General features: G+C 45.2%; 1 protein-coding gene across 1 annotated transcript; it reads right to left on the reverse strand.

The window, feature by feature from the left end:
* Positions 1-410: 410 nt before the first annotated feature.
* On the reverse strand, positions 411-21,915 carry SMAP2 (small ArfGAP2). The gene is made up of 10 exons (XM_067311698.1): positions 21,810-21,915; positions 6,792-6,925; positions 5,712-5,797; positions 4,761-4,839; positions 4,275-4,361; positions 3,662-3,743; positions 3,064-3,164; positions 2,774-2,939; positions 2,173-2,495; positions 411-1,535 (listed from the first exon to the last, which is right to left on the reverse strand). The coding sequence occupies exons 1-10, from the start codon at positions 21,910-21,912 to the stop codon at positions 1,410-1,412; spliced, it is 1,287 nt and encodes a 428-aa protein (XP_067167799.1). The 5' UTR covers positions 21,913-21,915; the 3' UTR covers positions 411-1,409.
* Between the last annotated feature and the right edge of the window lie 2,255 nt (positions 21,916-24,170).

Consider the following 24,170-nt stretch of genomic DNA (forward strand, 5'->3'; position numbering starts at 1 on the left):
GTGGTCCTTCTTAATGTAAAACTCTTGTATTTTTGTGGTTTATATGCAGCAGGACTGATGGCTGTGAGGGTGCACGCTATTTTGTAAAATACTCTTAACCAGTTTTCCCAAGGAGGGGAAAAAAGTATTCACATTTCCATTGGCTTGTACCTGCATGTACAGTACTGGGGCAGCAAGTGAAGATGATTAAAGCCAGCTTGAAAAACTCTGTGCTTGAGTTTAGCTTTTCAATCAAAGTCCAAAACCACAGGCCTAGCTTGGAGGAAAAACCCACTCTCCCCTCAAATGGGTGAGCTTCTTTGGATGAAAGGCTCCAAATCCCTATACCTGAAGTGAACAACTCACACCAGTGAGTGTAGTATTTTTTAAACACAATCTGTTAAACTGTTTAAAAACAAGATAAGTCACTGTGAGTTTTCACTGCAATATTTTATTTGGGAATTTACATATACACAGGATAAAGTGGACTGAGGAAGTCTGACCTCTTGTTCACGCTGATGAGTTTAAGCAGTTGTGTTCTACTGAAGATGAGAAAAGAAATCTGACCAACCCACTTTTTATGCCTAGATTAAAAAGTCAAAAGCTAACCGGGAATGGGTACTGGCATTACACAGGAACAAAAAAATATGAAAAAGTATAAATTAGGATGTCATAGTCATTTTAAAAGTGTAAGAAAACTTGCAGTGGGCTCTCAGCCCTTGATAAGTTAACTCTTGGTTAGTTTGTTAAAAGTTTAAATACATCAATACCACAGATTAGACAGAAAAGCCACTCTGAAGTGCAAGTTTCACATTCCAAACAGCTTGCCCCCACACTGTGCGAGAATCCTGCTTGCTCATGGGGGGAGGGAGAGGGTCTTCAAAATGACTTTGGTTCCAATGAAGGTTGGTGAGCCAAGCACAGCGAGGCCTCAGCTCTGGAGAACTCCACTGAAGGGAAGAGGTAGCAAGGCTTGCTTGCCCCTGGGTTTGGGTTAAAATCCAGTTCCTCAGCACCAAACAAGATTTCCACCCTCTGCTAACCAAAACCCCTACTAATACTAGAGTTTAAGTGATTCTTAAAAGGCCTGAAAGTACAGGCAGTGTTAAGTCCAGATTTCCCAAATTCTTCAGTCACACCTCTGCTAAGATACCCAGCAGGACATTAAGTGCTACCCAGAAGCATTAGTGGAGGTTTGTGCAAGGAGGGGGTCCACCCCAGGAGTGTGCATTGACTGTGCTAAATACAGGGGAGCTCATGTTCTGGTCACTGAGGTTTCACTGTGTCTGACAGTAAAAAAGGCAGAGATGGGTCTCAGTTATGGGAAGAGGTTCAGGCTGGGCAGCCAGCCAGAAAGAAAAACCCTGAATGTCTCATGGAGCAGTTTTGAAGAACAGAACAGAAGGCAAAAATGGTCACAACGCAAGGGATTATTTCCACATCTGAGTGCTGAGGGACTGATTGCTTCCCTGGGCACTTCCTCCGCCCATTGACTGTCCATATCCCATCATGCCATTAGCTCCATAGAAGTTCATCCCAGCCATCTGCTGGGTCATCTGAGAAGGGGAGAGGAGACAAGTCAAGCTATGTCAGGGAGACTATGCCAGCCCAAAGCAGTCAGCTTAAATAACTCTTGCTGCCCAACATGTTACAGAAGAACTTAAACAAGTTCAGCTCTAGCACAACAACCTAGCCTAGACAGATGCAGATAGATACTACTTGAATGTAGTATCCCCATGTTAATCCAGTTCATGTGGAACTATGGCTTTTATACATGACACCACAGTTGCTTTCAGGCTACAGGCTTGCCACCCCCAGCAGCCAATTGGCTCAATTTCTCAAACATTTACATGAAGTGAGAGTTAAGCTTTCGTGTTTCAATTTATCCCTCGTTGCACTAGGATCATCATCTGGAAGTCAAGGCCTGCTCTGGTTTAGGTCTGCCTGTCAAGCTGAGGGAGTGTTCCACTTCAGCTGATGCTACACTGATTTTTGTTCTCCAAGCACATCAAGACCTCTGAACAAGTTACTGCTTTGTAATCCCTCAGTCTGCCTGCAGAAACAATGGGCCTCACCCAGCCCCAGAAGAGAGCTCATAAAAGCACTAAAACCTCTAGGCAACAGGCTAGATTTAACCACATGTCTCCCCTACCCTCCCTTCCACCTTTGGCCCAGCAGAAGATGACACCTCACCTGAGCAATGTTCCACTGAAGCTGCTGTGCTGGTTGCACACTGTAAACTGGCTGTGGAACTGCTGCCATGCCAGCTACATAGCTGGTCTGCTGGGCAGCCATCATCCCGTTGGGCACACCAATGACAGCTGCCTGCATGTTACCCACATATCCAGCTGGTATGGCCATGGGAGTCACCATCCCTGCAGCTCCAGGCTGGGCCACCATTCCCACCGATGGTGCCATCATGCCTCCCATCATGCTGCTGGAGGGGGCTACTCCTGGAAAGCTAGTATATGCTGCTGCAGGATATGCCATCTGAGCTGGGGCCATGAACATTGCTCCTAAAAAACACACACACAGAGAAGCAGTGAAAGGAAGAGCAGTTGCATTCGTTATTAGGGACTGAAATGCTGCCCTTCAGTTCAGAGACTATCACAGTGCTCACTTGGCCCTGACATCCGACTAGAGCTGCTCATCATGATCCTAGCCAGTCTTCAAGAAGGACCACCTACTTTCCTACATCTTCGCTTGTCAGATATCAATTCAGTACTCTCAGCACAAGCCACCCACTCTGAATTAGTGTACTGTCCTTCAAGTGCTCTTTTCTGAGATCTGTTACCTTGTGCAGGCAGCTGAGGTGTTTGAGAGCCATACAAGGAGAGGATAGAGTCTTTAGAGAGCTGCTTCTTCCCTACTTCCTCCCCTTTGCCTCCTGGCTCAGGGAAGAGATTCAAGTTTTCAGGAACAGAACCAGCACTTCCAGATGTTGGCATAGAACCAGTGACCTGGGACAGAGACAGCACAAGAGCAACAGAAATATTCAGCACTAGGAAAGACATGCAGAGCTGCTTCCCCTCCTTGTCCAGGCACCAAGCTAAGTTTTGGCAAGCACTGAGATGGCCTACTTACCTTCCTGGAGTCAGAGTTTGATCCCACTGACGCAAAGAGATCAAGATCCTTCTCTAAACTGCTAGGCCTGCCATTTGGAACAGTGGTTGTCACAGGAACATCTGAGAGAGACAAAGCCATGACAAAATGTTTCACCTAAATGCCCTCAGACTGAAGGACAGCCTCCTTGCTAATTAAGCAATTTGTACATATGCCACTCAACCGAGTGACCTGACCCATAACCTACTTCAGCTAATGCATATTTCCAGCTCTTTGCTCTCCCTTCTGGTCCTGAAGGAAGTCCTTCTCAGTACCAAGGAAGCACACTGTGCCGTGTATGACCTATTAACTTCACAGCAGCCAGGAGCCAGTGTCTGGAGGCCGCTATAAGCACTCCTGCAGTACTGCACGAGCATAAAGAAAAACTGATGTTTCTGCCGCAGTGCTGAGAGCTGTGCTTGGGTTGCACTGGAGTAGTTTAAATAAAACACTAGTATTCCTATCAGATGTCATTCACCTGTCATGGAGAATAAGCACTAAAAGCTCACTGAATTCACAAGATCAAAGACAGTATATAAAATCATTGTAATGGGTACAATAAGGTTGGAAAGGCTCTTACCAAGTCCTAGCAAGTCCATTACTGGTTCAGTAGATTTAGGAGAACTTTTTCTAGACAGCTGTGTTTCTTCTTTCTTTTGAGGCTAGGGCAAAAAAAGCCAGAGGTCTTATTCAAATTTTGGTTTTACTCTGATATTTTTAGAGGCTATAAGGGTTTACGCTCTTCTTAAAATCTGGGGTGGGTTTGGGATTTTTTTTTCTTCCTTTCTTCAGTGGACATAAGTGCTTTAAAAGTGAACAGAGTTTCAGAACAAGTACTACAAAATTGTTTTTACTATCCCATTAGGTTGGAACCCTCTGTCAAATTCAAACTAATCTAAACTAAGAAAAAAGTGACAGCTCAGGTTAGACAACTGAACAGGGAGTAGCTAGATTCCAACCAGCTCTGAACTGCAAGGCAGTCTGCTTAGTAAGTAACTGTACATCTGCTTAGTACCCGGTTGATTAGTGGGGGAAAAAGCTACTACCATTTGTGTGATTCAATGCATCCACTGCTATGACAGAGGCCAGAAACCCCCCCCCCACACACACACTTCTATATCAAGCTGGATTACCTCCATTCTGCTTGAGAGAAGTCTTTACAACTGATCTGTGACCACGCCTTTCAGTCTTACCATTTTCACTTTCTCAAAGATGATAGGTTCCAGTTTTCTTTCTGATACTGGCTCATTACTCTTTTTCCATTTGTCATCCTTTTCTTTCTGTAGAATAGAAAGACAGAGGTCAAAGCTCATGAGAGAAAGTTTATACAGAGCTTTACATGACGCTGTTACTAAATGAAAAGCCTCAATCATTTGTTCATGTTTCAAACTCCTAGCAAACTACCTGTCCTGCAGCACAGATATAGCTAAAGACCAGCATTTGAAGCTAGTGCTGCTCTGAGCAGGGAGTTGGACAAGATGACCCTCCAAAGTCCCTTCCAACTTAGTTTTAAATGTTTCCTTGATTAGTGACTAATCTCTTCCTCAAGGCTGAGGAGATTCAGTTGTTTTGTAAATATAACTATTTTCACAGAATCACAGCTTACTCATGAGACAGATCTAAACTTATAATTTAACATGCACTTAAGCTTCTGCAGAAGTAAGTTATTAGAAACTAACCCTAAACACATTGATGTCAATACTTCGGTCCATGTATTTCTTCTTTTCATATTTATCACGAATGAAGCCCTCCACAGCTCTGCAAGAAGCTTGTTAAAGACAAATGATTCAAGAATGGAAGACTTATGTATCCACATGTCAAAAATTATAAGGTACAGGTTGTAACTAAACTAATGACTGTCTGATGAGCTCTTCCAGCACTAACTTTCTTGAAGTAATATAGTGTTTGATCCAACTACTGTAGCTACTCAGTGTTTGCTTCTTTAGGGCTATTCCAAGCATGATGGTGCTATAAAGAAAAGTTATGTTAAATCAGTGCTTAACTTCTACTGTGCTCTTTCCTTTGATGTATATTTACTTTGACCATCACCTAAGAGCACACATTTCAGTGGCACAGTCACTTACACTAAGAGGCAGTGGTCAGAGAAATTGTTCCTATGCATGCAAGACCACCTCAGCCAGCAGCTTAATGAGACACTGCAAAGATGAGAGGTGCTCCTGTGTTTCTTTAAGTCCATATCACTATAACCCTGTTGCACTGGGCATCTAGAAACCCTTCTGTAAACAAGGGAAGAAATTACAGCTTTGTTTTTCAGAAGTGCTGAACCTTTCTAGCTGTCATCACTGAGAATTTCAAATACTCAGCACTTGAAAGTCAACTCTATTTGCCACAGAACTGATAGTGCATCTCATGCAATAGCTTCAAATTGTAACAATCAAGCTTCAGTTCTCCACCCTTACAGCTTGGAAGCAATCCTTTCAGCTCTCTTCCACTTAGTTCAGTAAAGTAAGCAGTCTGAAGCAGTGCTCAGAGGGTGCCTAGCTAGGAACTTATTTTCACAGCTGATGCACAGGCACATGAAGATAAGCCTCCTATGCAAGGAGGGCAGCTACTAAGCAACAAGATGAAAAGCTTCCATATTCCCCCAGTAGCAAAGGAAGAAAGGATGCTGATCTGTTTGAGGTCGCCTGAAGTTCTCTGGCAGGTAGGCTTCATAAAGACGATTTGCTTTTCCATTTCCCATCTCCTGCATGCACTGCAATTCAAAAGAATTCTTAAGCCATTTGTTTCAGACATTAAAGCTCTTTTACACATACTAACATGCAAGGCCACCAACCAAGAGTCTGTGTTAATTAGGAGGCATGTGCAGACTTTTGAAGCCTGTCCTGTAGATGAAAGACATTCTTCTGGCTTCTGGTACAAGTCTACCCCTTAATTTAAGGGGGTAGATTCAGACCTCTGAACAGCCAGAAGACCTCGTGTCCCTTATTAGACAAGAAGTGTTTTCATTTTTGCATTTTCACAGATTAATGTTGAGAACATCTGGTACACTGCAGCTTTTATACAAGGCAGTTTTTCTTCATACTCAGGAGATTGTTTTACTTGGAAGACCTAGTGCAATTTGCAGATTAATGTTTTCTAGGGGCATTCTGTTTAGACTTTTCCTTCTAGTGAGTTCACCTTCGACAGTTACTAGAGCTCCTTAGCTTTTTACATGCCTATTATGTAATCTTTGGGCCTCCTCTTTCATGGCTGTGCTTCACTGGCCATGGTATATCAACCCCCATTTGATTACCAAGTTTAAGAAGAGTTTCCAAACTTCTCTTAAAGAAGGATCTTCTGTAGCTTTGCTAAGCAAGTTAGAGTTATGGATTACTTCATCTTTTCAGCATTAATACAGCTACTTATAGAAACATGAAGTTTGACTAGCTGGGAATCCCTGATGCAGCTGCTGTGATCTCCCTGTACAATTAGCCAACCCTGAGCGTTACAGCACAGCATTAATACAAAGTCAAGGTGACTATTGCATTAGCAACCTAAAAATCACTTTGGAAGTCCAGGATTTCTTTTCTGGAAACCTCAAGGAGAAGAGGTGGGCAGCCTCAAGCAACAGAGCCTTTGGCACTTTTACAGAAACTTGCCAAACATTTGCCTTTACCATCTTGACAAACATCAGTGAGTAATTATGACTTTTCTCCCAACCTAGCTCTACCAGAATAACAATACTATTCATTTTCCACCTGCTTTACCTGTATCTGTTCTTGTGTCCACTGGTCAAGATTGACTGATTTTACCCTGGATATATGAACTCCTAGATTCCTGTGGATCCCAGCACAACGAATACAGATGAATACACCAATATTCCAGGATGCCCATCGTGGCCCTGTGAAAGAGACACAGAAGTGTTTCATACCAGCAAGTCAACCTGTAGTTACCTTGAGCAACTGAGAAACTGCACCAAGTGAACTGGGACTGAAGACTTTACATTTTCATTCAGATTAGAACTTGGAATTGGACATCAGTAAGGTGTTTTTACAGATAGTCTCACAGTGATTATACTAGAAATAGTATTTTTATTCCCTCCCTCTCCCATTTTGAGCTCTACATGAGACAATTCTAAGGGGAAAAGGGAGGAAAATAATCATTCAGAACACCCAAGACTCTGCAAAGTCACTCTAAGCAAGAGGAAATTGGGATTTAACAGTCATGTCAATACAAGTCTGTTTTTCTGCTTTAAAAATGGACAGGCTTAATCTTTCCGCTGTAATAGTGCTATCCAAGAATCAGCTTCAGAATATTCACTACTGCTCAAGGACAAGCAGCATAAAGTACTCAGCATTTGACAGGAGGACAGCATCACCAAGTCTTCTCTTTTGATCTCAAGCAGGAAGTAAGCTAAGTAAGGAGAACAGCACCAACACTTAAAGTCCAGTAGACTAATCACCAAAAACAGTCAGGGAACAGAACTCCACATTGTGATCCTGACATAAGACTGAAACAGTTCACTCCAGTTTCTACAGCTCTAATCCACATGCAAATTGTGGATTTGCTTTCAAACAGGCAGGAGAGCTCCAAGGTGTGGAAGAAGGGAGATCATGCCAGGGGGAAAAAAAAGGAAAAGATTAACAAGCTTAGGTTTTTCACTCATTGCAAGCAGTTCAGAAACATTACCAGTGGATGGCAGGGCTCCACAGATCTCCATAGGCACCCCGTGGCACTCCCACTGCTCACCGCCCCCCCACCCTGGCCAGGGCCATCACAAGCTCCAGCCATCGAAACCCTCTACCACTGAAGGAAGAACAGCTCTGGAAGTAGTCCTCTGCAGTGTAAAACAAGCATGTTTTAAAACTACATAATCTAGCTAGAGCTCTCAGCCAGCTGCATATTTAACATAGCCGGCTTCCATCATAGTTTGGATTTTGCTGTTCATGTTTACCTAGGCTGAACTCTTAACTGGCCAAACACAGTATTAGTCAGAGCTAAACCATACCCTGAATAAGAGAATTGATAGAATTGATAGACTGGAGCAAAACAGCTTGCTTTAATTAGAGCAGATATGACAGCCCTTCACTGGAGAGCTAAAAAGTGCTCCATCTCCTTCAATCTGTCCAAGAGGCTTGAGGTGTACTTTTGGGGTAGTTTGAAGTCAAGCTTCCTTGCTGAAGTACCTTATTGGCATTACTGTTTTCAACAGCATAACTTGAAGTAGACTAAACCACACTAGCCTTTTTATAGGGATTATGGGCATTACTGCAGAGGAAGGCGAAGAGCTGTTATTCTATCTTATCTTGCCATAGTTAAAATAGCAAGCCTCAAAGCAAATGAGATTGCAGTGGGAAGGGAAGGAGGGGGAATATGTAATTCCAAAGCCCTAAAAAAGCAGCACTGTATTTGAATTTCCTAGACAAGCTAGATGCTTTTTAAACAGTTAACTCCTGTTTACCAGGAGAGTCCAGAGCATCCTGAGGAATTTTAGTACTAATAAGGCAGCAAGTCAAGGTCACAGTAAGTTTGGGTGGGTTACTAATCAAAGTTTTGTTTTCCTCCAGTCTCTTTAGAGAGCTGATTGACATTCAGGGTCAGCAATAGTTCCCCAAGTCCCTACATGCCCTAGCATGTACTGCCTGTTCCCTTCCAGAGTAAAGGCATGCAACCTCTAACTTACCCTCAGAAGTATCTATTGCAACTAAAGTAAAAATGCTATTTATGGTTTAAAAAAAGCTCTAAGTTTTCTAGCCTGCCCTGCCATTGCTTTCTGCTTCTTCCCTGAAAGATGTGGCCCTTAAAACTATTTTAAGGATGTTGTTCAAAGTCACATCCCAGCTTATGACCAGCTCTTGTGGAAGACCTTAATTGAAGCATACTTTTGACTATACCTCAGTTCCTGTATTACACCTACCAAATTCTAGGAGGGAAATGACTCAAAGCAGAGGCCCACACTTTAGCAGCACCTAAGTAGTCTGGTCACAAAGTAAGCATGCAAATAAATGGTTTGTTCAAAGTATTATGCCTGTAGCACATCTAGGATGGAGCTGGGAATTCTGACTCTGCCTTTGATTTACTTTGGGGCATCCTCTCCCAAATATACCCTCGATCTCATTCTTAACACTTCCTGAAGGCTATGACTTAAAAGACTGCTGGTAGGATTAAGCATGAGATTCAAGGTTAGATTTAAACTCTAAGCTATATTTAGCCTTCACAGGACTAAAAGGATTAATAGCTAGATACTACATCAGGATTGTAGTAATCAGCTTGCTAGTTTGTCATGTGTGCTAGTTAGAGCCACTGCAACCTCCTACCTTGCTATGCCAGATAGCGAAGTGACTCATTAGCAGTACAGTCTGCTGTGCTTGCCTTGCCTTAGCATTACTTCATCTATGATGCAGGATCTGAAACAGTAAGGGCTGGGTATCATGGTAACATCTGACCATTGCTGTGATTTGTGGCTCCAAGCTCTGGAAGACCCTAGTACTGAAACATCTTTCATTATGCTAATGAACATCTTAAAAATCAGCAAGTAGGCTTTCAAAAATTCTTCTGGCAGCTAGCATTTGGTTTAGTGACAAGAGCAGATACTGTACAACCAAGCATGGTTCTCTTCACTAATGCTTATTTCAGTCAGGGTTTGGGGGTACTTGCAGTGCCAAAAAGCGTCACATGAAAGAATTCAGATCAGAAAGTAGGATAGAAAAAAGGTCAGAAGCAGGGGGTTGATTTTATTGTCTGGAGAGCCAAGAGGAAGGTACCGATCCCAGAAGTTCAGTAGCCTGCTTGCCAATACAGCGGTGATTCTGCAGCCATACAAGCAGGATGCTTGAAGAGACTAAAATACTGCATAAAATCCCTAAGTCCATAGCCAACTCTGCTTCTGCGAGGCACATGCATTTGAAATCTAGATCTGAGCACTCCATTCTTTTGGTTAGAAAATGGTACTCTTCAGCCTAGCTAGAGTCCTGTTTTGTCAGGACTGTGATAAATCCTCAAAGAGGAACAAGATACAGCTACAGTCCTTGAGAGCGAAAGGAGACCAAGATAAACAGTCACACTACGGAGAACTGTTTGCCTAGACAGCAGTGCAGGGTTGACACAGAAAGACTCAAAACAGGAGGAAAAAAGAGCAGTTTGAAGAGGCAGCAACTGGCAGAACAAGTAGTAGCCCATCAGTAGCAACGCAAAGCAAGCAGTTTGTCCAGCTGAAGCAGACACCACATAACTTTGTCCTGATTAAAATCATCATTTGACTCCTTGGGCAGTGAGGAACATAACAGAAATAGTACTTTTGCTAGAAGGGCCATCCCAAGCAAGACAGCCTGTTCAGCAGGCTGCCACTGAGGAAACAGGCCAAAGCCCAGACATCCAGGTTAAGCTGGGTGAGATGCAACAAGCAGAGGCACCAGCCCAAGCACGTGCACACTCTTACTAGACCTCCAACTTTGGTAGTATCCAGAGCCCCTGACCATTATGCCAAAACATTTTTGCTATTTCATGCCTTATGAAACTCAGTTTTGTGGGCAATGGGGGACAACTTTTGATGCAAATGTAAACAAGCCTTGTACTTCCCCTTTTGAGGCCATGATTAAGAAACTCGCACCAGAAACTGCAGGAGGAAGTGCCCCAGGGAAGATCTAGCACAGAGAACTCTGCACAGTAGTTTCCCCACACACTGATTCACATGTTATTTTCAAGGCAACTGACTTGCAAAAAGCCCCAGGTAAAAAAAAAGAATATTTACAGAAATTAGTTCAGTCATGTTACAGGCTTTAACTTCCAAACAGCTAAACTGAGTTTAAGGCTGTACAGAAGTTAAAATGACCAAGCATTGACAGAAGACACAGGATGCTATTTTTGCAGTTTTTGCTTTTTTTTAAATAAAAGTTGAAGGCACAATTTTCAGAAAGAAAACCTGCTCCCATATCAGTAAGTCGCTTTAAAGAGCACCACTGTAGCACTTATCAGCATAGCTAACACATTGCTGTGGAGCACTATCTTTGCCTGCAGCCTTTGCACACACCTCAACACTTCCCACTAATTGCTTGCAAGAGGGCACAGGGCGCCCGAGGGAGCGTTTTACCCTCTGGGTTCAGCGACTCATGCAATCCTTGGCCCTTCTTTGCAAAGGGTTTTAGAACAAGGCTAACAAACATTTGGCTTGTTAAACTACCAGAGAGAAACATGAAAGAAAATGGTCCTTGCATGAATACTCTCACTAATGTTATAAAAATAGTTCCCTTTAGGCTGGCATCATCACAGCCACCAGATGGCTTTAGAACTTAAGACCTAAATGAAAACTCACTCCCCATATGCAAAATTGTAAGTTTGCTGCAATCACAACCAGCATTAGGCATGCAATCCTGATGCTACAGTCACTTTTTTCAGTATTACAGCTAATTTTAACATCCATGGGAAACAAGTTACTTGGCACTTGCTAGAACTGGGCATAGCTCATTCAGCTCCCATTAATCATATCTCATGCCCTTCTACATTGCCTCATACATGCATAAATCCTTTCCAGAGGATGCCTACTGTTGAGAGGCGAACAAGAGACTAAAGAAAGCAGCAGTTTTGAATAAGAACAGGATACTAACCAGAACAGATTTAAGAGCCCAGCTATACACTCCATTCTGGCACCATATCAAGGCTAGATCAGAGCACCTTTGTAATATATTCCTAGCCTGGGGATGGTTGCAGGAAGATCCCCAGCTTAAAAGGCATCTACTGCCCAGTCAGCTCTGTCATTTAAGACAGTCATACTGAATACCTGCCACTGTATTTGTAAGTGGGGATGCACCACTGTCCAGAAGTGACTAGAAAGCTATATGCAAGAAATGCATCTCCTCAGTTAACAGTTCCATGAAACTGTTTCACAGCCTGTTTTATAAGCCACTGTCAAAATAAACATTGCATACCAAGCAGATCATACCAGCCTAAGTAGGCATTAGTGATGCCTACAAGAACTGCCTGAATGATCTGCCCTTACTAAAAAGGGCTCCCAATGCCATTTAAAACCCAAGTACAGCCTGGCTAGTACACCGCACACCATGTTTTAGTCACTTGCTGAAAGTTAACACCCCTGAGTGGTTTTAATCAAGGAAACCCAAGGGGATTCACTCCTCACCCTTTACTCAGGCATTGCATTTTGGCTCAAGGTACTCATGGACGTTTCTTCTATAATAACCCTGCAGAAGGCATTTAAAAATAAAACAAATTGGCTGCAAAGCCACTGCTCTTTTGAGAAGGGGGATGGGAACAAATAGATGCTTTCATAGGCAGGAAGGAGCGTGCTTCGCTATTCAATGCCTAATGAAATAATCTTAGGGCAAGCAATTGTTTGGCTTGCAGGCTCCCTGCCTGCCAGCGCTCCAGCAAAAGGCCAGCTGTAACGGGGAAATGTGCCTGCTCAGCCCATTGATCACAGCAAACACTACTACATGTGTTGAACTAAGGCACTGCACAACCATTTCCCTCACAGCATTCACAGGGGAAGTGGATGTGGGAAATTCTCCATAGTGGGACAATTCCAGCAAGATGACATTCATGTCTTTTCATACAAGCTATCACCAGCACTTGGAAATTTCTCAAGTCAAAAGGTTGGGTTTTTTTTTTCCTGCAGAGCCAAGTGAGGAAAGAGCCAAGTATCCAAGAGCTTCCTCCGACTTGCTGTTTCCTTATTCTGGAAAGGGATTGCTTAATGACTTACTGAAATTCATTCCATTCATAGAAAAGCTATGACAAAAAGCGTGTTACAAAACAGCTTCCTCTGCTCTTTACTGTAGACGGTCTGTTCCACAGCAGGGTGTTCAGAGTACTTTGGGAAAACAAGGTAAGGTCTGCTAGTGAGCTAGAAGGACAGTTAAACTCAAATTCTTAAAGATCTCTAAATTATGCTATTTAGTTATTAATGCAAGTCAATCAATAGCTGAGCATGCATCACTAAGCAGGGTTTCTGCTCCCAGTTATGAGGTTTATGAAGCACTGGCTAATATTAACACCTGCCACCATACTAGTATCAGACAAAGCTACTCCTGTCTCTCCAGGAAGCCATTAGAACCTAATCAAACAGGGAGGCTAAAGCCAAAAACCCTGGTTAGAATGGGATTTTGATAGCGATATATGCTAAGTAGTTTAGCAGTACAAAAGCTCAATTTTAAGGCCACCCTTTAAAAAAAAAGCAAGTTTTTTTTCAGAAGAAGTCTGCTGTAGTATCTATGGGCCTTATCCATTCTGAGCAGGCAAAAGAAGCGTCAGAAGCACCTACTGGGTTTCAGAGTTTTGCTACAGACATTTTGGAGCTCTGCCTTAAATTTCTTCTTAGCTATATTATCAGCAACCAGCATACTCTCTCCTGCCCCAAATATAACATTTGCTCTGGGTACCCTACTGGCCAAGAGCAAGCAAACTGGTGTTGACTCCATTTTCCTCTCAGGAAGAACCTATAAATCTTCAAGAGTTTACCAGAAAAGCATAACATTTGAGTGCCTGGTGGTCTTCAGGGCAGTTACACTACAGAATTTGACCTAGTATTCCCAGAATAACAGATCAAACTAGTGTGTAAGCTTGCAGAAGAAACCGTCAAAGCAAGTCTTCGCATTGTCACCAGCATGTCCTTTGAAGTGCTATGATGACGCAAAGGCAGACAGAGCAACTGGAAGGAAACAAATAGATGCTGTGAACAGCAGGGTGGGTCCTTCTTGTGGTTTAAGAAAGTGATGCCTATTACTCTGGTAAACAACCTGAAAGAGCCACTACAGGAATCTTTGCAAGAAGACTGGTTAACATTACCAATATTGATGGCAACACAACCTAAAGAAAAAAAAAAAATCCATCAAGTTTCATGACCCCACATATTTTCTGTGGGGGTCAGCACAGCAAAGTTTCCCTAGGTATAGATGTCAGGATCCAAGGTAAGGATTTTAGTGTTCCAGAGACTAGATAATTGATGTCCAATCACTAGGTTTTGGCCAAAACTGCACACAAGTCAGTACTAAAAGTTGCTAGCATAAAGGCAACAGCTTTACCTCAAACAGGCCTGAAACTTCAAAACGCAAAAAGCTTATGCAGTTTGTGCTATGAGTTTGTTAGCAAGCATCAAGAGCTGACAGCATATGTCAGGGCTAGTAGTACTTATGACAAAGGCATAAAACCTGAAGTATCTGGTCTGCAAGAGCTGAAGTGGAAAGACATACTGATGAGTTTTATTCTCCTAGTACACTGAACAGAGTTGTAAGCAGCATTTCATCCTTCACCTCTAATTGTGTACCAAAGCTTCCAAGCCAGTCATGCACAGCCTCAAACCATACAAAATATAAGATCAATGCTAGCTCAATTGAATCATGGCTGCTGTGGCAGGCCAGGCTGTATTAGAAGCCTGCAGCATTGCAGAGAAGTGCTGAAACAAAACAGCTGTACTAGAGTACCATTAAAGCATATAATAATTCCTTTAAGGCTTCCTCGGGGAAAAAGTCATGTGCTATACAGCGAGTCTGGTATCTGACACTACTATGTAATTCTGGCTGACAGTACAGGAAGGGAGGTTCTTTTGCTCTCAGAATGGAGATGTAGTCAGACACACATGTAAGCAAAATCTATGGCATGATATTCCTCAGAAATTTCTACATACATAGCCAATTTTCTGGGGAATAAGCCTGACTGAGAATGACATACTTATGGGCAAATACTAAAACACCATCCCTGTGTCCATATCCAAGCATAAATAGAACAACAGGCTGGAAGTTGACAGTATCAACATTATTTCAGACCATCAGAATTCAACTTGTAATGGATTTACTGGTGTAGACATTCCAAGATATCTACTCAAGCATCCTTAATTTGTCATTGCTTTTTCATTATTTATTCCCTACCTTCCAACATCACTTGATTTGTTGAGATATGTAGCAGTAATTAACCTCCTGAAGTAGCTCCTAACATATGAAGGAGTCTCACCTTCTGGGCCACCTTCTGTCTGGCTGAGATTCTCTTAAATATCTAGAGCCAGCAACAAAGTACTTTAGCTATTTCAGTTACCAAAAAAGACTTGACATTAATAATGATAGGGCATAATCTAGCCAATAAGGAAAGGCATGCGTTTTCAAAAATAGAGGCAAGTAGTTTAGCAAGTCACTCTGAAAGGCAGAATTTAGCACAGGTAAATCCAGCTTTGGAACAAAGTTTCTTCTCTGGTTGCAGGACAGATTCTGTTAAAAGTTCAGTCTTTTTCTGTCCTAGATTTCCAGAATAGTGATTACTTCATGTGTCCCAGGATCAGCCTGAAGGAGACCAAAGTTATTCTCAATTCTCTAGTTGGTTCTGACAACCTACTTGTATTTTGAAAGATGAATTACCTTTAAACTGCAGAGGTATCTTCTAAAGATGCGGCACAAAGGTTTCTGAATGTGTTTGATGCCTTATGTAATTTATCTGGCAGTTACTACAGGAACAAATTTCTATTAAGGCTGGAACTATTGTTTGAGAATTGCATGGCATTTTGGACCCTTTATTTACACCCTTTGCTCTCAGCCAGGTTGGTGCACTACAGCTCTCCATTTCAGATAGGGAATAGTCAGCATAACTGGTATAGATGAACAGCAATATTAAAATGCAGATTGTTTGCCAAGATGCCCTCCACTCAGCAGATTATCTTTATTATCCATTTCTGTCAGATGTAGACATGCATCTGTGTATGTAACATGGAGCTCTTCCAGACTCAGAGCTCTGCATCTCTTTCTTAAAGGAAATCTTCCAATAACTCCTGTTATTAAGTGCAAACTATTTCCAGAATAAATTGCCATTTGAAAGGCTGATTTCTTTCCCTAGCTTTTCAGCTTGAATGGGTGCAATTACAACAACCTACCTACTTCCAGCAGGTGAATGTAGGGCTGGGCTCCCAATCAGACAGAGCTGCCTTCCCCCCAGCCGGTCTAATGCTCTTGAACTACCAAAATTCCTCAGATGAAGATCACTCTAAAGGATAAAGCAAGTCTACTGGACAAAGTTCATTTGTGAGAGCATTTATACACACTCAAAATTAATGCTGCTTTATTGCACAAGAAAATGTTCCTTTCAGCCCTGGCTTTAGAATAGCAGAACAGTACAAAAGGCGGAGATAAAAGTGCAGCAGTCATTAAGATAACTGCAGAATATTGTTAAAGCAGCTAAGAATTAAAATGAGCATACATATGTTTGCATCCCCTCTGGAAAACTTCCATTACATAAAATAGAACTTTCTCCATTGCAAGAGTTCACTGTGGTAAACTGAGAAACTTTAGTCCTACAACTTTGATTTTTGAAACTTGTTGCAGACAAACAACATACATCACTGCATCCACTGCTTAGTTTTCCATAATGCTCATTTCTTCACATGCAGTTGTTATAGGCAGTTATTTAAAAGTTGCTCTACACATTGCTTTTACTGAGAAGGAAATTCAGCTGTGATTCACTATTCTTCTCTGGTGATGAAGGAATTAAGACAGAAGAGATTGCCGAATATTAGCAGCATGTTTTATGTTACTACTAGTTTGGCTGGACTAAACCAACTCTAACAAACCAGCCGACTGCTCCATTTTATTGGAGGCCATTCCTCTTCCACTGCGTTTACTCCACCTCCAAGTTTCTTATCCCAGCTTCCCATCCAATCCAATAATTAATTACCTCTTAACAGGTATTCAAAGTTCTATCCCTCCTTCAGAAATGAGGGCTTGAAGAATTGGATCAGGGTTTATTTTGTGTTAAGCAACAAATAGTTTTACATCTAACCACTAGAGTTATAAAGAAGGGGTCGATTTCAGCACAGGACCCACAGTTCTCACAAGACACAAGGGAAGAAAAGAAGAGTCGGACAAACCAGGAGGAGCACAGGGCAACCTTAAACTGATGCACAGATAGAGCAGTCATCACTGGGTACTCCCTGTGGAGGGACCTGCAGTTCCAACATCAATGAAACTGGATCCAAGGCACCTGTTGGATAATAGGACTGAAAGAGCAGAGGGGAAGAGTTTGGGAGAAGGAGAGAATCAACTAGAACAGCTGTATGTTATACAAATTCAGCATAGAGCTTTAGAGTCAGAAATACAGAGAAGAATCCAGTGAACTGTTACTCAACACAAGCCATTTACCATTCATTGGACGCCATCTAAACACTTAGGTCAAATCCAGCTTACATAGATTACCACACATTCCTCCTGTACCAACTTTGCAGTTTCAGACTCCAGATTCATTCCGATGTTCAGTACCAGTTTATTTTCTGACAGAGATGCAATATGATTAGTCTGCTGGACAGTCATGCTGTGTAACACAAACCACAACAGCAACACAACCACCCTCTGAAGGCCCTTTGCCACAAGAGAAATCCACAGATTGAAGAATAGGTGAGAACTGAATCTTTTCTATGAATAAAATGCCGTAAGAGGAATAATCTAAATGATTCATACAGCAAAGGCTTTCAAGTAAAAAGGATTGTGATAATTCATCACTCCAGCTTTTAGAGAAGACATCCACCCTATCACCTCACCCATGCTGGCTAGTCCTTGGGGTAGAGACATGTCATTGCAGGTGGTGCAGTGCTGCTGGTACTCCATGCTGGATCACTGCTTTTGATCATTAATATTTGTACTGAGATAGCATTCAGAGCAGCATGCAAAACACTGGGACAGGTAACCTCAGAGTGCTTGCAAGGTGGTATCTGCTATTATGTTTGTGCCTAACATTGCTAGATTAAGCTCTGAAAGGCTGTCACTGAGACGCCAAGTCACAGCGTTGTTCAAGTAATGAGGACCCTCTTTTATACCCTGAACTTTTGAACACTTGTAAGCATAACTGCCAGAAAGCAGTCTAGGCATGCTCTAGTTCAGCGCAAGTTTTACAATCTGTCCACTTGCTTCCGATTTGATCAGTTTACCCACAATTATTTTTGCCAGAAACTGCAATGCAAAGAGGAAGAAGCAGGCTAGAGCTCTCGCCCAGCTTCCTCCAAAACAAAACTCTAACCACTCTTCAGTGTTTACTGTTGCAGAAGCTACCTCAAGCATTCTTTCCCACAGTTTCCTTTTCTCCCCCCCATCCCCAACCAAAACAACTTAAACCAGGGGCATTAAAAGTAGTCTAGAGAACCCCAGGGGGGAGCCATCAGGCTCACTCTGTGTGTTTATCTTTGTGCTCTAAATGAAAAAAACATGCAAAGAAAGCACCTGAAGCCATCATTGGTGTCAACAGCTTCTCAGGAGAAAAGCCTGGGAGACAGCTATGTGCCCTCTGAAAGTTAGTTATTTGAATCCAAGACAGAAGAGGGAACAACAGTATTTGAGCTACAAAGCCTGCCAAACTCCTAAGAGGCCAGCGAGGACATGCCAGTCCACACTAGCAGTGGCACACTGCTGTCCCTAATGGGGACACACCAACGCAACTGGCACTCTCCTAGCAAGTACTGGAGAAACTCATTTTTCCCCTTTATCACCCTTAAGGGGAGACACAAGCTGGATTAGGAATCGCTTCTACACACTGCCTGATGAAAGCAAGTGATAAAAACACAAAATGAGAACCCCTGCACTCTAAATAAGCACTACAGTAAGTACAGAAAGAGACCAAGGAGGTTAGACACTCAGTTTATCAACACAGCATGGCCAGCAAGATAAGGTTCATTATAGTCATCCCAGAAAGCAAGGCCTAACCAGTAGCCAGCATCAGAGAAGTGATGTTCCTGACAATTATGCTTTCACCTTAATGCTGAGATTTTCTGTAGAGGAATGAAATCAGATGGGTACATGCTAGGACTGCAGCTGACGCCAACAGGTACTGTAATCTCATTTAGTTCTGTATATAGAAGTGGAAAAAATACAGTAATGAAACCCAGCATGTAGTTAGGTCATTGGGAACAGGCATAATGGAAGTGTGGGTGGCATCTGAACAGTTTCTGCTTATGTGTCATGCTAGCTTTGAAAAAGCTCAGCTCAAGCAGCTAAAAACTACAAAATTCAGTAACTTGAGCATAAAAATGGATGGTCAAAAACCAGCATTCTATTGCACATCTGTCCTGATAGGTGCTGGGTTCTTATTCTTCCTTCAGCTCTGCTGCAACTCATGCAAAAATGCTTATGAAGTTGAGCCTAAGCTGGCTGACAAAGGAAGGAGCTGGCATAAGAAATGCCTCCACCAACCCTCTCAATATCATTTACTAACAGTGACCAGATTTCAGTGGTGACCTTGGTAAATTACTATTTACAAAACTCATCTGCAACACCAACTGCTACAGTCAGCAAACAAGAACATGGAAATCCTATTCTAGTTTTGAGCATACAGCAACAGTTTGCATCTGAGAAGTTAAAAGCATCTTCACTCATTTCTTGCAAAAGTTTAAGTGTTCTTCACAGACCCCAACTAGCACAGCCAGATTTGCAGCTGGTTAAAAACAGAAAACAGTCAACCCTTCTGTAGAGTAGCTAATTCTTTCAGCTAGTGCTGGAAATATTGGAAGAAGCCCTCTGGAGTTGGCAAATACCAGTGGCCTCTCATTAGCAGAGACTTGCACAGTTTTAGTTATTAAGAAGCTGTATATCAAATAAAATGTGCTCTTTATGCTGCACAAGTACGCCTGGGGCTCATTTCCATACACAAAGCAGGATTCTGCAGTTACTTTCAGTGGCAAAAAGAACCAATATCAGGCCTTTGTCATTGCTGCAAACTCAGTTCCAACAACCAACCAGGATAAAATCACATCAAGTCACACTACAGAAATGTAACTTAATATGATAATTTGACTAGCACGAATTAGATTAACACTACCAGTCAGATACCCAGTAAACACTAACCAGGTACACTTCTATGGCCAAGAACACAATATATTCTTCCCAATAATTAAAGTTCACAGCTCCATGAATCACTAAGTAGTATAGCAGATAGTTATTTTGCCAGATTACCAGATATAACTCTGTGCAATAGAGAACTACTCTTCATGACTGACCTAAGGTGTATTCCCAGCTACAAGCAGCTTCCAGCTTTGGTGGCAAAGCTTAACCACACAATCAGACTTTCTGCACATTATTAATTAGAATACTATACTTCCAGAATGCACTATATACAGGATGGGATACAAAAAATCATATCAAATGAGGAACCATGCTCAGGATTTGTTTCCTTACTGTGTACATTAACATCTCATGTCACAAAAGATAAGAGTTGTTTTTGCCCTTGGCTCTTGCATTAGGAGACAAAAGATAAGAGATGTGCAAGCGAGAGGACATTCTGCTATCCACTATCAATACTGTGTTCAGCCTACACAGTCAGCCAAAGCCAGGTGTGAAACACTTCTCTGAACTGTGCCATCTCCAAAATATGAAAGGTTGCTACTATGAGGTTACTATATTGTGTGGTTTTTTGCAGGTTAGTGTATAGAAACTAGCAAGAATTAGGACATTTTAGCATGGTTGAAGGTTAATTCTTAATGATATCATTTTTAATGATGTTCAGCAGTGCTCTCTGCAGTTTTTAGAGGTCATACCAAGATGGCTAAGTCATGTACTTACAGACAGACATAGAAAGACTTTCCCCGCCAAGTTCAGTTATTCTGGCTACTGGGAAACAAGCCTTGAGCTCAGACCTTCAAATGCTTAGAATAGCTCATTAAAATAGGATTCTAAATAAGCATGGGATAACCTTAACCCTTTGCTACAGAAAAGCAAAGCATTTCACAGTAGCAAGCTACAGGAAAGTATCTATACACCAGAGGCATTTAACAGATTTATTTCACCTTCTGAGAGTCAGGCATTTAAATCTGCCTTCGTCTCCACCCATATTCTTCCCTACTTCTTTTTTAAGAGAGCTAAGAATCACAATATGCCTTGAGCCGATTCAATGGTAAGTGGAAAAGGAAGCACAGGAGGGAAGAAGAAAGAAAAGGAATCCCTTCAGTAATACCTAGTTCCAGGCCTAAATTACATTTGCTTTGTTCACATGTTGCCCCTTCCAACACTGCTACTCTCTGATCCTCTAAGCATGATCCACTGCTGATGCCACAGCTCTGATTGAGAGGATATTGCTCCTCAGCTGGAACGTCCTCCAAAATTATGCAACACCAGCTCTTCAAGTTCCTCCTCACACAAGGCTTAGCTAGAAGACCAGTCCACACACGATTCAAGTGTTTTCCCACTGACATTTCCGAACTAGCCACAGCTTAGTCAGGAAGTCAATGACATTTCGCAGACAGCTCTCGAGCAGTTTTACTCATCGCGCCAGGCCAGCAGAGCTGCCTTTCCCAAGGAACCGGGATACAGTCAAGAGCCAGAAGCGGCTCCGCCGACAGACGCGCCAGATGCTGCAGCAGGGCCGCTGGGGCCGGCTCCGAGGGAAGTTTGGCTGGAAACTAAGTTTTTTTTTTCTTTGTTTAAAAAAAAAAAACCCACCAGCTGCGTCCTCGAGGGAGCTGGAAACTGTCTCCTGTGCTACGGGGGGGGGGGGAAGAAAAGAGAAGTGGCTGGATCGCAGCAGCCTTTACGCGAGGCGAGGAGGCAAGAGCCGGCAGCGCGGCCCCGAGGAGGCCCCGGGCAGGCCCGGCCGCCCCGGGGGGGGGGGGGGGGCCGGAACGCTGGGAGCTGCCGCCGCCGGGACAAACCCCCCCCTCCCCCGGGGGGGGGGGGCCGGTCTCGCGCCGCCGCCCCCGCGGTGGCCGTTAGCGGGCGGGAGGGCGACGCGGCCCCGCTCCCGGGGAGCGGCCGGGGCCTGCCGCCGCCGCCGTTCCCCCCCCCCCGGCCAGGCCGGGCCCGGCCCAACCCGACCCCCGGTACCTTTGGCCTGGCAGTCGGCGCAGAACTTGTTCTCCTCCTCCACCAGCAGGCTGGCCAGCACCGCCTGGTAGCGGTCCACGTCGCGCACCGACTTGCCCGTCATGGCGCGGCCCCCGCAGCGCCTCCCGCCTCCGGCGCGGCCCCGGCAGCGGTCACAGCAGCGCGGTCTCCGGGCAGCCGCCGCCGCCGCTTCCTATTTCCGGCCGCCAGGGAGAGGGGCGGGGCGCCGCGCCGTGGGGAGGAGCCAATGGGCGGAGAGGGGAGGCGGGGCCAGGGCGGCGGGGCCCGCCCCGCTTCCCCTCTCCATTGAGACTCTGCGGCGCGTCACCGCCTGCAGTAGCCAATCGGAGGAGGCGGGGCGGTGGCGGAGGAGGAATGAATGGGCAGGGTCACGTGACGGCCTGGGCTGGGGGGGGCGTGGAGCTGGCGATGGGGGAAGGCTATGGGGAAGGGGTGGGGAGTGGGGCAGGCAGTGGGGTGGGGGGGAGTGGGGCAGGCTATGGGGTGGGGGACAGGCAATAGGGTGGGGGGGGGAGTGAGGCAGTCTATGGTGTGGGGAGCGGGTTATGGAGTGGGAAACTGGCTATGGGGTGGGAGGGTAGGCGATGGGGTGGGGGACTTGCTATGGGGCGACAGGTGGAGATGGGGCCGATATGGGGTGGGGTGACCAGCTATGGGATGAGGGGAATGGGGCTGCTATGGGCGGCTGTGGGGCAAAGAAAGGGGAGTGGGGCTGGCTGTAGAGTGCAGAGACTGGCTATGGGGTGATGAAGGGGAGTGGGGCAGGCTATGGGGGGGGGGATGAGCAGTGGGGCAGCACCTGGAGGAGGAGGAGGAGGAGGGTCCCCACACAGCCTCCCACGCTGCGCCTCGGCTCGGCTCAGCCAGGCTTCGCCCCAGATCTCTGCCCCATGGAGGAGCTGCGCGGCCTTCTGCCCCGTCCCTGCTGCCCTCCCGGGGCCCTGTCCCGGAAGGCCCCGCACGGGGGACAGGACCGTTTGGGGACCCCGACGGCGTCCTCCTAACCCCCTTCCTGGCCCTGTCACCGCAATCTGGGGCGGCACCGGGGCTGCACCGGGCTGTGGGGAGCAAGGGGGGGACCCCCGGGCAGCGTTAGCCTCCGCTGTGAATGGGCCCAAGGGTGCGCGGGGGGGCAAGCAAACGCTCGGGCGTGATCCCACAGTAAAACTCACGGGGGAGAAAAACACCGAGTCTTTTAAACAAGCTGCGTGTCACAGAGCACAGCTCTCCGGCGCCCGGTACGCTCACGCTGAGGTGCGAAGGAGGGAATTTAAGGACCCACACTAAGTAAAAAGCTGCAATCAAATGAGCAACGGCATCAAAAGGAGAAAAAAGATGTCAGTATGCAGTGATCTATGAGACACTTGGAATTACATAACGCTTCCAAAAGTGACACTCCTGTCCCAGAAAGGGCCCCGGGCGCAGCGATAGCGGTGGGGTCTGTTTGCATCAGGCACAAAGCAAAAATATCCCAGTGGCTGCATGAATGGGAAGGATCCAAATGCAGATGCTCTAAAAACAAGGTGCCCTTAGCCTAAAGACTAAGGAATTTTTGTTTCAAACTGGGAGGTTTCGGGGGAAGCGCCTCCCCGCTGTGTCGGGCGCTCGGAGGGGCTCGTGCTGCCAGCGAGAGCAGCAGCGAGGGCGGCAACTCCTTCCCCGTGCCCAAGCGGAGACGCAAAGGCTGAGCAACAGAGAGAAGGAAAAGGAAATGCATTTTTAGGCTTCCTGCCCGCAGCGCTGCTCCGTCAGCCCTCGCTGGCCTGTGCGCTGGGATATTCCCCCCCGGGCAGGCAGGGATGCGCCGTGTTCCCAGCCGGACTCCGGCTGGGAGTTGAGGACACAAAGCCAGTGGCCTTTGGAGGGACGTGGGCGCCCGGTGGTCCCTCGTGCTCCTGGAGGTGTCACCCCGAACGGGAATTCCCCCCACGGGTCCGGGTTGCGCTGAGCAGAGGTGTCCCCCCCACGCGGTGCGGTGCCAGCCACAGGAATGGGCACCTGGCCGGCCGGAGGGAGGCATCGCCGGGGCTGGCTGTGCCGGGCGCAGCGCGGCTCTCCTGGGCGCTGTCACCCACAGGTGCCCGCCACGGTGGCCCGGTCCGTGCGGGGGCCAGGGGAAGTGAGCCCGGCCGCTGCCGCGAGGCCGCTGCACGCCGCTCTGAATACTAACGCATTGATTTGCAACGGCTCGGCGTGGAGCCTTTGAGCCCTCCGTGAGGAGGAGGAAGAAATCACAAAGCTGAATCATCGCCGAGTTCCCTGCAAGCCCCGGGCGAGCGCCGAGCGGTGCCGTGTCCGCGCGGCAGCCAGCGCCGGGGGGCGGCTGCCGCTAAGGCGAGA

The sequence above is a fragment of the Apteryx mantelli genome, chromosome 27 (assembly GCF_036417845.1).
Source record: "Apteryx mantelli isolate bAptMan1 chromosome 27, bAptMan1.hap1, whole genome shotgun sequence".
NCBI lineage: Eukaryota > Metazoa > Chordata > Aves > Apterygiformes > Apterygidae > Apteryx > Apteryx mantelli.